At 42.2% G+C, this 13,731-nt stretch overlaps 1 protein-coding gene across 1 annotated transcript in view; it reads right to left on the minus strand.

Annotated features, from left to right (window-relative positions):
- col27a1b (collagen, type XXVII, alpha 1b) overlaps positions 1 to 10,994 on the minus strand; it is an 87,290-nt gene extending 76,296 nt beyond the window's left edge. The window contains exons 1-3 of the mRNA XM_069683171.1: positions 10,843 to 10,994; positions 8,788 to 8,852; positions 2,647 to 3,965 (exon numbers count right to left, since the gene is read on the minus strand). Of these exons, the coding sequence (XP_069539272.1) occupies positions 2,647 to 3,965; positions 8,788 to 8,852; positions 10,843 to 10,895 (1,437 nt within the window). The 5' untranslated portion in view covers positions 10,896 to 10,994. The remainder of the gene's footprint in view (positions 1 to 2,646; positions 3,966 to 8,787; positions 8,853 to 10,842) is intronic.
- Positions 10,995 to 13,731: the final 2,737 nt, after the last annotated feature.

Raw genomic sequence — 13,731 nt, forward strand, 5'->3', positions numbered from 1 at the left:
CATTATGAGCTCAGTAGTCATGGTTTATCGAGAAATTCTCATACTTTTGGATACATGATTAGCATCTTAATATGCCTAAAGCTCTGTCCTGTAAATAATCTGTAGTCGTCCACTGAAGACCTCACTCGCTTATCTAGTCATCAATTCTGATCCTCCCTTCTTCAGTGCTAAAAACCGGTTCAAGAATTCATCAGCCCTTATGTTATCCATTAGAGCTGACATGCTATCTTTAAAGAAAAGGTTGCAGTAGACTCAATCGTATTTACTTTCAAAGACATTCCTGCTTTTGTAAGCAGTTCAAACTCCATCTTAAACAGACCATTGCCCACTAACGTCAACCCTAATCCCAATGGAGGGGGATCAAAAACTCAACAATGTGCTTCTAGTCGTCACTAAAATGATCCAGAAGACAATAAAATAAAATTGCCTGAAAATAGATTTTTATAACTGACTCAGCAATCTGTTGAAATTTTATGGACTCTACTGAAACATTAACAAGAAATACAATGGCGAAAGTCCTCAGCATCGGTTAGTTTTCTCTCATAAAAACGGTCTGAGAGGCCTTAGTGGCATGCAGCGGTGTGGTTTCTCTCTTTGCCAGAGCAGGAAAGCTTTACTTAAAGCATTTTTGTTGGTTGAACATGACCTAATACAAGACAGAGAAGTCCTTTTAACAATGGAAAATGTGGGTAACCATTTTCGGTTAAAACAGAGGAACAGTGTCTGACAGGACCATATGGTCAATATGAGGCACAAAGTCTACAGTCCACACAGGCTGATGAATAACAAGGAGAGCCCAACCACTATGAGAGTTCTGAGACTGATACGGTGGCTGATATCGTGACATTTTAGAGCTGCAATTAAGAAAATACCTTTTACACTCAACTACACAAATGTACTCAGAAGGTTTATTTCTTAAAAAAATTGCTTATCAAAGAATATGAAACATTTTAATACACTGTCGACCCTTTCTAGTTCGGACCAACATTTGCTGAGCTGTGATGTTCTGCTACATGCTGCAGACAGTGCTATGTAGTATTGTAAACAGTTGAGATCGGCGGGTGCAGTGGCTGTAGCCACTAGGGCTGGGTTTAAAAAAAATATTTTTCCAATTAGAATCGATTCTCATTTGAATGACCGAATATCGATTCATCAATCCCGACATCGTTTCTTTAAAAATATCTAAAAACGTGTCTGATCACCCACATTTCTGAGCGCTCCTGAACGCAGCACGACTCAGCACATCCCCTCAAAACATGGCAGTGAGGGAGACATGCCTGGACTTGTTTACTGCAGCTACTACAGAGATGTCAGTGATTGCCGACAGACTCTTTTTATCGTGTGTGCGTCCATGAATATGTAAGTTAGTTTTGCACTGATGGTTATGTTACTCTCTGTAAGCGTCGGCTTTGGCCGCAAGTGTATTTTCGGTGTGTTGTTATACAGTATGCCTTTCCCTCGTGTGGCTTTGTTCTTCGCGCTATGAGATCTTGTGGCCAAATCTCACACAAGTTGAAGCCCAGTTTGTTTAATCAAAACCATGAGCCAGCTGTACAGACTAAAAATCGGAACTGGGGCGGCTGGTTTAGCTCAGTCAGTAGATCGGGCGCCCCATGTACAGAGGCTACAGTCCTCGTCGCACTGATCGCTAGCTCGACTCCCGGTCTGCCAATCCATTTGGTGCATGTCAGCCCCCTTTCTCTACTCCCCACATTTCCTGTCTCTCTTCAACTGTCCTATCGAATAAAATCGGGACCCTGTGAAGCAGAATCGAATCACATTGAGAAATCCATATCGATACCCAGCCCTAGTAGCCACTTCCGCTAACCAAAACACACTTAAAATACCACAAAAAACCCCAGCAAAAATCTGCACGCCGGCATATTTAACAGCAGAGCACGCTCTACAGCTCTTAATGGGGAACAAACTACTGCTTCATCTTTTATAGGTCTTTATATTTTAGCTCTCAATGGTTAATTGTTCTTTATCCTTGTTCACCTTTGACCCTGCTTTAAAAGTATCCATTCTGTGAGCGGTCACTCTCCCTCAGAGGAATCTAACACCGCACTGCCAGCCTCTCCACCCAGACAAACACTAACTGGCAAAGGCCCGGCTATGAACCTGACTATTTCTACCACTGCTGCTAAAAAGGAAATCGCACATTAATCACAAACAATTTGACAGGGCACTACAAGTCAGCAGAAAACCCTGAGAGCAGGGAATGGAGCTATTATGACTCATTTACAAAGCAACACACAACTGTAAAATAAGCAAACATTTCAGAGCTGCTATGCTTTGTGCCAGATTAACAAAACCCCACAACCAGGAGATTCGTCAGCAACAACGTCAGAGGCAGCTCTGGACATCAAAGGACGGAAAACCAAAGTTTAAACAACAAGCTGGCAGACGTCTGAATCTCTGTGATCCAAAGATGAACTGTAAGGAGGCTGGCCTGAAGCACAGGAATCTGGCAGCCAAAGGTTAAAGCATCAATTACAGTTTAAATGCACTGATAAATAGGCTTCATTCATAGACTAGACTACAGTGAATGCAAAACATAGTACTTCCTGTGGACCAAATGTGATGTACTGATGCATGGGTTACAGAGGCAGGTGTTGTGTTCATGTTTACCGCTCACACACTCACCGGCAGTCCTGGTTCTCCCTTTAGCCCAGGTCCAGCCAGCAGCGAGAACTGGGTCGGTTCCACGTCAAAAGTTTGGAAGCCATCCGTTGCAGCTGGAGTGACAGAAATAAGCGAGGTGGGGTTGACATCCTCCATACTGGTCACATTTGGCTCAGGTTTCTTAGAAGCTACTGTGCTCGACTGGTTGTTATGGGGAAGGTAGGCGTTTGGAGGAGACCCCTGTGTGAAAGCAGCTGTGGTCTGGAGGTTTGGCTTCATGTGGGATGGTCTGGTGGAAGCAGGTAAATCCATACTTTGGTCAAAAGGTTTCTGAGGAGTAGTATCTCCCTGCTCTGTGTTCTTTCCGGCACTGCCATATGAAGTTGGTTTGGGGTTCGGTGGTGTCCCGCTGATCCTCAGAGATGCGGTGGCCGTTTGAGTTGGAAATTTAAACGGACTTTCCAAGCCTGGATGAACCGCTGGAGAAACAGACGCAGCACCAGGTTCTGGAGAGCTCTGAGTCTGATACACAGATGTTTCGTTTGGTATCAGCGAGCGCTCAGTTGGAACAATAGACGTAGTCCTTGTGTTTTCCTCGGTCAAGGCCAAAGTCGGCCTCTGGGTGTTTTGGGATATCTCTTTCAATGACACCAGAGTTTTATGAGTGACAGTAATGTTTGGGTCTGTTGCAATTAGAGGTAGCAGGGGTAGAAGCACAGGCCGATAGGTATCAGCTTCTCTGCAATGTTTCTTAATGTAATCACAATAGTTATGAGCTGCCTTAGCAGAGGGATAAATGTCAAACTGACAGATGGCACCTTCAAACGGCACCGAGTTGTGGTTCATTTTGCCCAGCAGGAAAGAGCCCTCTGCGTCCAGAGCCTCCACTTTTTTAAAAGGCAAATCTGCATGTACACTTCTCTTTCCACATGAAGTGTGTAAGAACACCTCGTGACCTTGGATATCCAAAGCCAGACTATGCCACCGGCCATCGTGGACATCATAGTCGAAACTCACAGAGCTCCTCTGCCCCATGTGTACCAGGACTTTCCCCGGTACGAACTGCACTCCCAGCTGAACTTTCCTTTTCTTCGACAGAACTGAGAAAAGGAAAGCACTGTTGATGCGATGAACAGAGAGGCTGAGGATCAGGGAGAGATTGGTGGAGCTGTAGTTAGCAGGGATAACGGTGCGCAGAGGCACCTGGATTCGTGCCCTCGGGGTGAGGATGACTCCAGACTTGAAGGGGATGACGCCATTAGGGATGGATCGAGCCCCTGACGATAATGACCCGCCTGCCCTTCGCTCGGAAAGCCCAAGCTGCTGCAGAACATCCACATCTTCAGAGAAACAGAAGAGAGGGACGTCAGTACCTCTTGACATTGACAGTATCACAGTATCATGATTTGTAAGTCTTCATATGCACCATTTGTTTTTCCCTACATAACCTTTATACAAGCTTGTTTAAAGGCACAAACTACAAACACAAACAGAGAGGCAGAAAAGAAGACCTGATACTATCAATATATTCATGTCAAAATGTAAAAAGAAGACGAAATAGCCAATTGAAAACACATTTCACTTTATAGGTGCACTTAAAAAGCTATTTAAAAAGATGATAATTTGTGTAAGACACATATCACCAACCTCCCGCTGTGGTGCACTGATCTGCATCAAAGTATAAACTGAAAGAACAAGAGTGCCGTAAATTAAGCGATAATTACGTTGTGATGCCGAGCGAGGGAGTTCACAAGTTGAAAGTTTCACTATTGGAAATCCTTCAGCAAAAGCCACTGAGAAAGGACGCTTATCATTTCCGATTGGGCCACACATCAAAATCCAGTTTTAAGGATTGCCGCAAATTATGCAATCGTTACATCAGCCTTAATTAGAGCAATCTCAGGCCGAATGAGTCCCTGGGGAGGACGGCAGCGGGGGTTTTAAGAACCGTATTTCTGCCGAGACAGAGAAGCCATCTCACTGTGTCTGGTAATGTCTGTCGATTAAAGATGATCGCTCTGACAGGAGCCCGAGCTCATGAAAACATACTGCAGCGCTTTCTGCAGGTTTTAATTGCTACTTGCATCTCATGGGAGGAAAATATAGAGAATTTTCAGACATTACAGTGTTGTGTGTGTTGTATATATTGCTCCTAATTGGATCCACACTTTTGGGGAAGACTTTAATTAAATCGACTTATCACTGTATGAAGAGACGGCCTTTATCTCAAGAGCATTTGTTACAATAGATGAACCTTTTGGAACAACAGTGTTTCTCAGCCTTTTCAACTTGTGATGATTAAATCATCTTATTGGCTTTGATGACAACATATTTCACAAAATTATATGTCTCTGATCATAAATTGACACTTTTTAGTATTTCACAAGATTTCAGGCTAAGTTGGATAAAAAGAAATCATATTTCTAACATCTAAATCATCTCAATTTAAGAAAGATAAAGTCGTTGCAGCCTCTAAAGCTGAACTGCTGGTCCCAAACCGCACACTGAGCAACTATGAAACAGCAGAACCAAGGTTAAGCTAATTTAGGATAACATATTTTAGCTTAACATGCAGCGCTCTTAGAAAGTGAAATCTGTTCTTGGTTGGAACATCATCTGTAAATGTTGCCTTTATCATACTGTTGTCTGTTGTTATGCACCAGTGCAAGTCTTCAGTCATGTCAAACAAAAGCTTTTTGTTTAGTTTAGCGAGCATGGAAAATGTAGAAGAAGTGATCATCCCTGGCCAATCAGCATCCTGAAAACGGCGCGTTAATCCTCTCTGTTCGTGCCACGTCTAAACTCAAAGCTTACATATAGATCTCAAATATCCATCCTCCGTCTAATACCAAACAAATGTGGGAAAGACTAAAATAAACTGCTGAATGAGGAATTACAGCTCAGCCGAGGAGAACAAGTATAGACACTAGACAAGTTAGGAGGGAAACCCTCCTCAGTGTTTGCAGGCAGTGGGAGGTCAGCTCGACTGAAAAACCCACACATGGAAAAGAAACATCAAACAGAGACTGAAACAAGAACAAAGACCGTCTGCAGCTGAATTTCCAATATAGCACTCATTTGAATTGTTAATATGGTTTGAAGAAAGCAAAATTGTTCTTTCATTTTATGATTTGTGATCTACTTTCAGGGCTGTTCCTCTCATGTCTAAATCTCTGTGGGTAGACAGACTGCCGAAGGCTTTTTGTGACCTCCTGATGAGCTGAGAAAAAAACGAGTATAACACATCCTGGAGACAAAGCACTGCTGAAGAAAACAATTGTTTTCAGAAACCAGGCACGTGTGCAGCCTGAACATCTCCCGCAGCTGCTTCACAGTAAAAAAAGGAGACAAAAATAGAAGAGATAAAAGACTTTAACACCGGCGCTAAGTAACACACCGACTTCTTAACATTAAATTCAACTACATAAATCCCGACCTGTGTTTGATGGAAGATGAAGGAGGTCTTTTAAGGGTAGAGGTCACGCTGAGTTTCTCACAGAACGGGGAGTGAATTGCTGGCCTCTGACTCAGCACATTAATGCGTCCACTGGCAAAGAGAAGGTCTGAAACTTGGCCAAAGTTGTCTCAAACTTTCCCATGCCACATAAAAATGGAACAGTGTTTTCAAAAAGGTTCTGAAGTAGCTGGGTCGTCCCATCTTATTTACCAATGAGTGCATTTACAGAGTCTTTTAATCTTATCCATCTTATAACATATGAATTATTTACTGTCAACATTATTCAAACCATAGCCTTTTGTCTACAAGATGCAGCTATATGGCTTCAAAGTTGAGGTAGTAGTTAGGGGTAGGGGGTCTCCCATCGGCTGCTATCTGACGACAATTTAGATTCTTATTATCTCTATAAAAAGACATCTGCATGTCAGTTCAGCTAACAATCTGTTCTAGATCTAAAATTCATCATGAGATAAATTCCCTTGACGCTGTGTCACGAAAGCCATTCAGCTTTTAGATTTCCCGACTTCCTCGAATGCAGCAGAAATGATTGATCCGAGCTCAGTTCAACAGCCAAGCATTAGTAGTTTTCCTCTCCTCTTGAGGACAGACCTGACAAAGCTTCATTTTTACTTTAACAAAAAAACAGCATCATGATGTTGAAATTTCGACAAAGGCAAGACCCGTTAGTTAAAGTAAATCACAAGAAAAACTGTTTCTTTTTCGGGTTCATACCGCTGAAGTTAGCTAGAATGAAGCCTCTGTGCAACTTACTATTTACAGTGAAACTGAGACTCAATAAACAGATGAACGGGCGCTCCTACAGGGGGTTTAATGAACCAAGAAATGAAGGCATTTATTGTTGCAGACATCTAGAGGGGCGAAATTCGCTTCACTTTTGATCTGAACACACGCTCGCTTCTCAAGTTGCTAACTGGACTGTAAACAATGCAGCAAGCGGAAAAGAAGGTCTTGACTGGGAGTCGTTTATCGCTAACCACTGGCTTATCCAGACACGCCCCAACATGTTCACCGTTGTCCCCAGAGGCTATATCGTCATCAGACTACAGCCAATGGGTTCCGACGTTGCATCTACAGTGACATATAGGCCCCAAAATCTGCTCTAAACATGCTGCACTCTGGCTGACCTTGAACAGGCCTGGACTCTTCTAATGAATGAATGAATGTACGTGTAGCTACAGCACCTACATTTAAAGGCCTGTGCACACACAGTTAAGTTTCATTCTTGTGTCTGATATCAAAGAGTAGGGAAGCTGCAGCATACAATCCTAGACGCACTGGTGGATAGGGAGAACCACTCGGATGAAAAGAACACAAAGGTTTGTGATTGCACAGTCCCTTTCCGGATGCATATCAATCCCTGCAAGTCTTCGGCTAAAGAAACAAGAGTGCTTATCTTACAAATGATGCAAGAACAGACACCAACGTCTTATAGCAGCAGAACTGTTTTCATAGAGCACTCTGCTTTATCAAGGGAGAACTTAAAGCCTCATTAGAGTCTGAGAGTTTTGCAAAAACACGTCCTTACATATAAAAATCTTTGTCTCTAGACACCCTGCAGTTATTATTGGAGGAAAATACCAACTGATGAAGGCAGAGTTACACAATAATTGGCAGAAACTGCTGTCACTGAGTGCAGAGGCTCATATTATCAAAAGGCATCTAGAAACTGGGAAAAGCTCTGATTGAATCAGATTCAGCTGATTTTGATTGACAGCAGTATCAGACAACATGCACACAGGGGTCTTTATAACTGAAAGCTGACTGCATCAGACATCAAGGCAGAGCAGTGTGCGACACAAAGTGAGATAGAGTTCACTTCAACTTTGCAGGGAAGAGGCTGGGAATCAGGAGTTGACAGGTCATGTAACACCTTGGAAACATTTACCAAGACATCAGAGAGGGCTGTAAGGCTGGTTTGAGCTTAGAGACATGTGAACTGAACTGCTGCAGAATGGTAAAAGGTTAGTTGGCTCATTTGGCCTTTGTCAATGAAAATCAACAAGACAAACGTCCCTTCAGATATCACATATAACTATAAAAAATACATCTATTTCTAGATACTGGTTATTTCCCATGTTTACTAGAGAATGGGACGTGGTTAGATTAAGCTGTGATGTGCATCACGCTCACTGGCACAGAATTCAATGAATAGTATAAGCCTTACCTTGCATTTGCAGACCCCAATAATCAAGTTCAAGCATTCGGTACACTATATCCACTTCCCCGAAAGAAGTTAAAAAGAGCAGCCGATCTTTTACAAAAATAATTTATATCCTTTCCAGGGAAAAGTAAACATAATTAATCAGAGTTTTTGGGCTCTTAAGATGAAACAGGGATGATGACAGAGGTACAACCGACCAGGCTGTCAGTGGAAAATGTAGATCACTTCAATAACTGGAAAACTTGCACAACAAGGGGCCCATGTTGGGGTTTTGTACTTACTTCCAGCGGTTAGATTCACTTTCTGTTTCCGTGTCGTGTTCTACAGCTATTCAACAACATGATATGTATCAAGACCTAGTTCTCACTCAGGTGCAGTATAGAGGACATACCTGAAAGTGTCACTGTTACCTCCCATAAGCAATTTCAGTTTCCTCTTTGCCAAACTGTTTGAGGTACATTTGTATAAGTGTTTGCATGAAAAGGAATACAAATGCATCCATCCTCGTTCTCAAGTTTCTTACCTTGTGCTTGCGCTAGCCTCAGAGAGCAGGTGCAACAGAGTAAAGTCCAAAGAATCAGAACTCTCCTAAAGAGAAAGACAAAAAGGTTAAAAGACAGGATGGCAGATCGCTACATTGCAGGTAATCTAGGAGAAATCAGGGGCTGCAAATAAAAATCCTTATTGAGAAATGTGCTGATCGTCTTCTTGGTTAATCAGTTAGTTTATAAAATGTCATAAAATTGTGAAACTTTTCACCATCTAATTTTCTTTTATGGACTAATTGCTTCAGCTCTAAATTTGTGTTTCAAATTCTTGTCTCTAAAAATAAAAATTAAGGCTAAATTTGCAAAAGTATTCAGAGCACTATAACTGTATCCTTCATTTTCCTTCCAAGTCTCATCAGGAGCCAAAATCCTTTCAGTCATTCCAGTCATCATAACGACATACAACACAGACAAGATGAGGAAGCAGGATGCTCTTATCTTGTGTATTGTTTCAACACTTATTTGCCATGAACCGTGGATCCACCAGAAGAGCTGCATCAGCAGCTCTGCTTTGTTCAAAGAGTCGAACATCTGTTTCAAGACAACAAGCTTTGTCTTATCTCGCTGCCTGACCAGATAAGCTACATGTAGCTGCAGCTGAGTCGACCACCTCTGACTGACCTACAAAGACACTGCATCAACTTAAAACCTACAACTCCCAGTGAGAGATTGATGGTGACATGTTTCACAGATCAGTGCTGCATTTTATCTGTGAGGTGGACTTTTTATTAACAACTTCAAGTTGAGCTATATACTTTTTGACAGCTGTTTTACACGTCAAAGTATAAGTGAAACTATTGATGTGAAAGTCAATCAAAAGAAAATTAATTGCCATATATTTCAACATTTTGGTGATTTTTTAAGCAAAAATGACAAACATTTGCTGGTTCTAGCTTCACGAGTTTAAGGATCTGCAGCTTTCTGTTATTTCGCACATGAAAAATATAGATTTTAAAATGTCAGTTTGTCTAAATAGGCTATTTGAAGATATCACTTGGCGCTCTGGGGAATTGTCACAAGCATTTTTCAAACTATTTTGACATAGTTGCAGCCTTAGACAAGAGGGACATTTATCATCTTATGTAAGCAGTGATAACAGCAGTGTTGATTGCTTTCAAGTAGGTGTTGATAATTCTCTGATGACTGTGAAGTTTTACTGTCTTGGAGCTAATGCTGTGCTGTGTCAGTCTGCAGTAGCTGAAACTGTGCTGAACTGTTGAGCCAGTGATGTTTTAAGTGCACCAGGCTCAGTGACAAGTGCCATAATGAAAGCACTTACAGGAAATCTTTTACATTTGTGGTTTTCCAGAGAGCCACAGAAAGCCACTGGTCAACCACTGACACACTGACTGCTGGTTAGAGCTCTTTAAAAGTTTTCCTTCCTCCTCTTTATGCCCCATTCACTGCTCTTTCACTCTGACATTAGCAGAAACCCAAAAAGGGGGGTGTGCAGTTTCACTCATATGTCCAGCAGGGTTACATGATGCAACATTTTGACTTTTATATCCCCTCCCTTTGGGACAGCCGGCCAACCAGCTGAGTGAGATGCACAGCAGGGGAGGAGAGAAAAGGGGGAGGAGGAGAAGGACTGTCTCCTCCTCTCATACATCTCCCTCAAATCAGTACCAGATCATTTGGCAGCTCATTCTGATACAAAGGCACAATGAAGTTAGACTGCAGCTTCCACTGAACTGTCTGAAGAGCAGAGAAAAGTGTTTCCATAAGCTAACCTGCAGGCTATTAAAGTACAACACCTGTTCACGTGTGTAACCGCCTAATTTTAGTTTAAATATGAATTACTTCTCTGAATATTGTGAAATTCTGCAACGTACTACTTCTGCAAACATTTTAATTGACAGTATATCAATGCTAGAAGCAATATAACGCGAATATCCCTGACAAACTGACATGACGCACTAATTTAGATGCAGGTGACGTTCAAGAACACATGAAAAATTGTTGTTGAACCTGATAAAAAAAACAAGGCAGAAAAGAAATTTTCTCTTTTATGTATAAGTTTATCGACTTACCCCCCGACTCCAGTGGTTTTCAGTTTGGAGTACGGGGCATTTTCCGGCTCCATAGCGGTTACTTCATTCTTCTTTGGGAGTTTTTACTACAGTCCAGACGAGGCAGATAAAGTTTTTCCATTCCAGGTGTTCCTTTAAGGGGTCGCGCGAGGAGTTGAACGTGCCAGGAAGTAAAAACAAAACAACTTAACAAGCAGTGAAAAGGCTGCTTTCTGTCATTGTCTTGTCTCTTCTCTCGTCCCTGTAGTCTGCTTCCAGAAGATGACACAAATTATTGAAAAAAAAGACGCTCCGGTGAGCTCCACCTGTGCGCTTCCTATGCTTTTTCCTCCTTCCTCTCGCGCGTTTTCTAAAGTACAATGAACGTCAAGTTACGTCTGGTCCAGCTTTCCCGGGGAACCGTTACAGGACAAGATGACGACCGCTGTTATGTGTGTGTTCATGTGTGTGTGTGCCGACTTCCCAAAATGAAAGTTTTATTGTGGACTGAGGAAAATCTTGAGAACCGGGAAAAGGGGGAACACCTCCCTCTGTCGCCCTCAGCTGACATCGAGGGAAACACATGTGGAGCAAAGACGTTGCAGCGCTCCTTCAGCTGAAGGTGTGTCTCATAAGAAACAGGACCCTCTCTGGTTGCACGTGTAAGTAAATTTAGCATGAATGTGCTGTGTGTTGCTTGTCACTTAAAGGCAGAAATGCTGAATGTTATCATGTGTGGTAATAAATAAGTGACTGAAAGCACACGTGAAACACATGTGAGCCCCTAAGCTGCTTGCTGCATTTGGAGTCTTTTCAGGGCTGCAGCAAGATTTTTTGAAGTACAGAGGTCATGAGTCCAAGACCCTGAATCCCCTCACACCCACCTGCAGGAAACTTTAAGCAGGCACCAAAAAAATCTGTTAACTTTACTATTTTTTCACCTTTACTTAAATGCAGAGTAGGTAATTTATTTTAAGGCGATCTATAAACCTATAATATATGGTAAAATTCCCCATTCAAACACATGTGACATGACAACAGTGTGCTGCACTTTTCTTCTTAACACTGTCATGGCGCCTGTCGTGCACCAGTCGTAACGCAGGTTTATGTGTTTGGGGGTAGTAACTTTGGGATTTTTTCATACTGATATTTTCAAATTCTGCTGTCCTCTTGCTAGTCAACAGTACTTTAGTATTGTGCATGCTGGCTCACTGTCATTACTAACCTGGGGAATAGAACAGAGCCATTGTAAGTGTTATTATTAGTTAGACCTGTGCTTCTATAACTGACAGAGCAAAATGTCTGCTGTGAAAAAGCCAAACTTTGTTAATTCATCATGGCATTCAAAATAGCAATGTGTCAATATAGTATTGAATTGCCCTTACAGGACGGCATGGAAGGGGCAATGTTCTTCCAACTTTAAGCAGGCAGCACAGGCTGAGTTGATGTCCGTTAAAAAGAGACAGGACCGGCCTGTGATGTTTCGAGAACATTTTATGTGTGCAGCCCAGCAGCAGTGTGCAGCCCAGCAGCAGTATGCCGCTAACTCAGTTAGTAAGTTAGTAGCTAGACTACAGCAGTTAAAAACTTAACTGTAAAAGACTATCGTTAGAAAGCAATTTTGCTGATTAGCTTCCAGGGTTAAAATAGATATTTGAGAGTTGAATATCTGATGTGTTTGTCAACTTTAAAAATGTTAAATTTTAGCTACTTAAGAATTTAAACCTAGATACATACACAACTTTGTGTATAATCTGCTCCGGGACTAAAAATGAAAAATATCTAACTCTCACACAAGAGTTTATTCATGTGCTCTATCAATATTAAATAAACCCGTAACACAATACACTCAGACTGCAGTTGGAAAATGAAATAGTTATTGCAACTTTGCTGTTCATTGATGTCCTTGGAAACACACAGGCCACAAATAAATTGTTAAACTCAAAATGGAAAGGATTTTTTTTAAATAGCTCACAGAAACTGAGCAAACTCTAGCTGCAAATAAAGACAAATAAAGCTCCACAACAAGCAAGTTCCACGACCTCCAGTCGTCCTTTGTGGACATATGATGTAATGACGTCACTGTTTCTAAGTTACCGACGTGACTTTGACATTTTTAGACAGTAAGTTCTTGTTACTTATCTGCCTGTGCGCCAGCCGCCTGATTTATTAGTTCAAATAAAAAAGAAGCATTTCATGACACAAAAGCCTAAAGAAGGAACAGTCTTTATGTTATCACCTCACAAGAATACTACTTTTTACATTGTGGTTCCGCCACAGCGCCGCAACCAACCTCTGCAGTTACAATGCGTTGCAGAAGCAAAAGGCGCGCACCATGTAAACGCAGCGCTGTTTCGCCCTTCTGGCTCCACCGTCTACCCTGACGCCAATTTGGCCTCTGTTACTACCTTCAATGTCGGCTCAGAGGCAGGACGACCTCGCCCCACCATTCAGCCTCTGTGCGTTTTACATTAAAGACGAGGTATAACAAGCAATAATCCTGCCCTGAACTGGCAGTGTAAAAGAGGCTTGTGTCAAGTTCCACTGAACTACTGTATAATATGATGGACACACTTAGGCTGTAACAAATAACCAATTCATTTCATCAAGTGAAACTAATACAGCAGCCTTTTGGACAGCCTTCCTTCACCTCCTGCTTCACCAGCATCCACTTCCGTTCTCACCAGAGCAGCAGAGATCTGGGTTGCAGGGCTGATCCAGTGATTGTGTGTGTGCTGTCGTGTGCTGTGAAATTCCTCTGCCAAAGAAAGTCCTCATTGACCCGCCCTCTGCAAACACGCTATGACAGTGTCCAGGGGAGACCCAACAGAGCACCGATTCAGCTGCGTGCAACTGGATCCCTCCTCCTCACACAGAGCCCCCTCACAGCTCGTCCTCTCACGGCCAGGA

The sequence above is a fragment of the Semicossyphus pulcher genome, unplaced genomic scaffold, assembly GCF_022749685.1.
Source record: "Semicossyphus pulcher isolate SPU_LCO1_2020_fin unplaced genomic scaffold, fSemPul1.0.p SCAF_6, whole genome shotgun sequence".
In the NCBI taxonomy this organism is placed as follows: domain Eukaryota; kingdom Metazoa; phylum Chordata; class Actinopteri; order Labriformes; family Labridae; genus Semicossyphus; species Semicossyphus pulcher.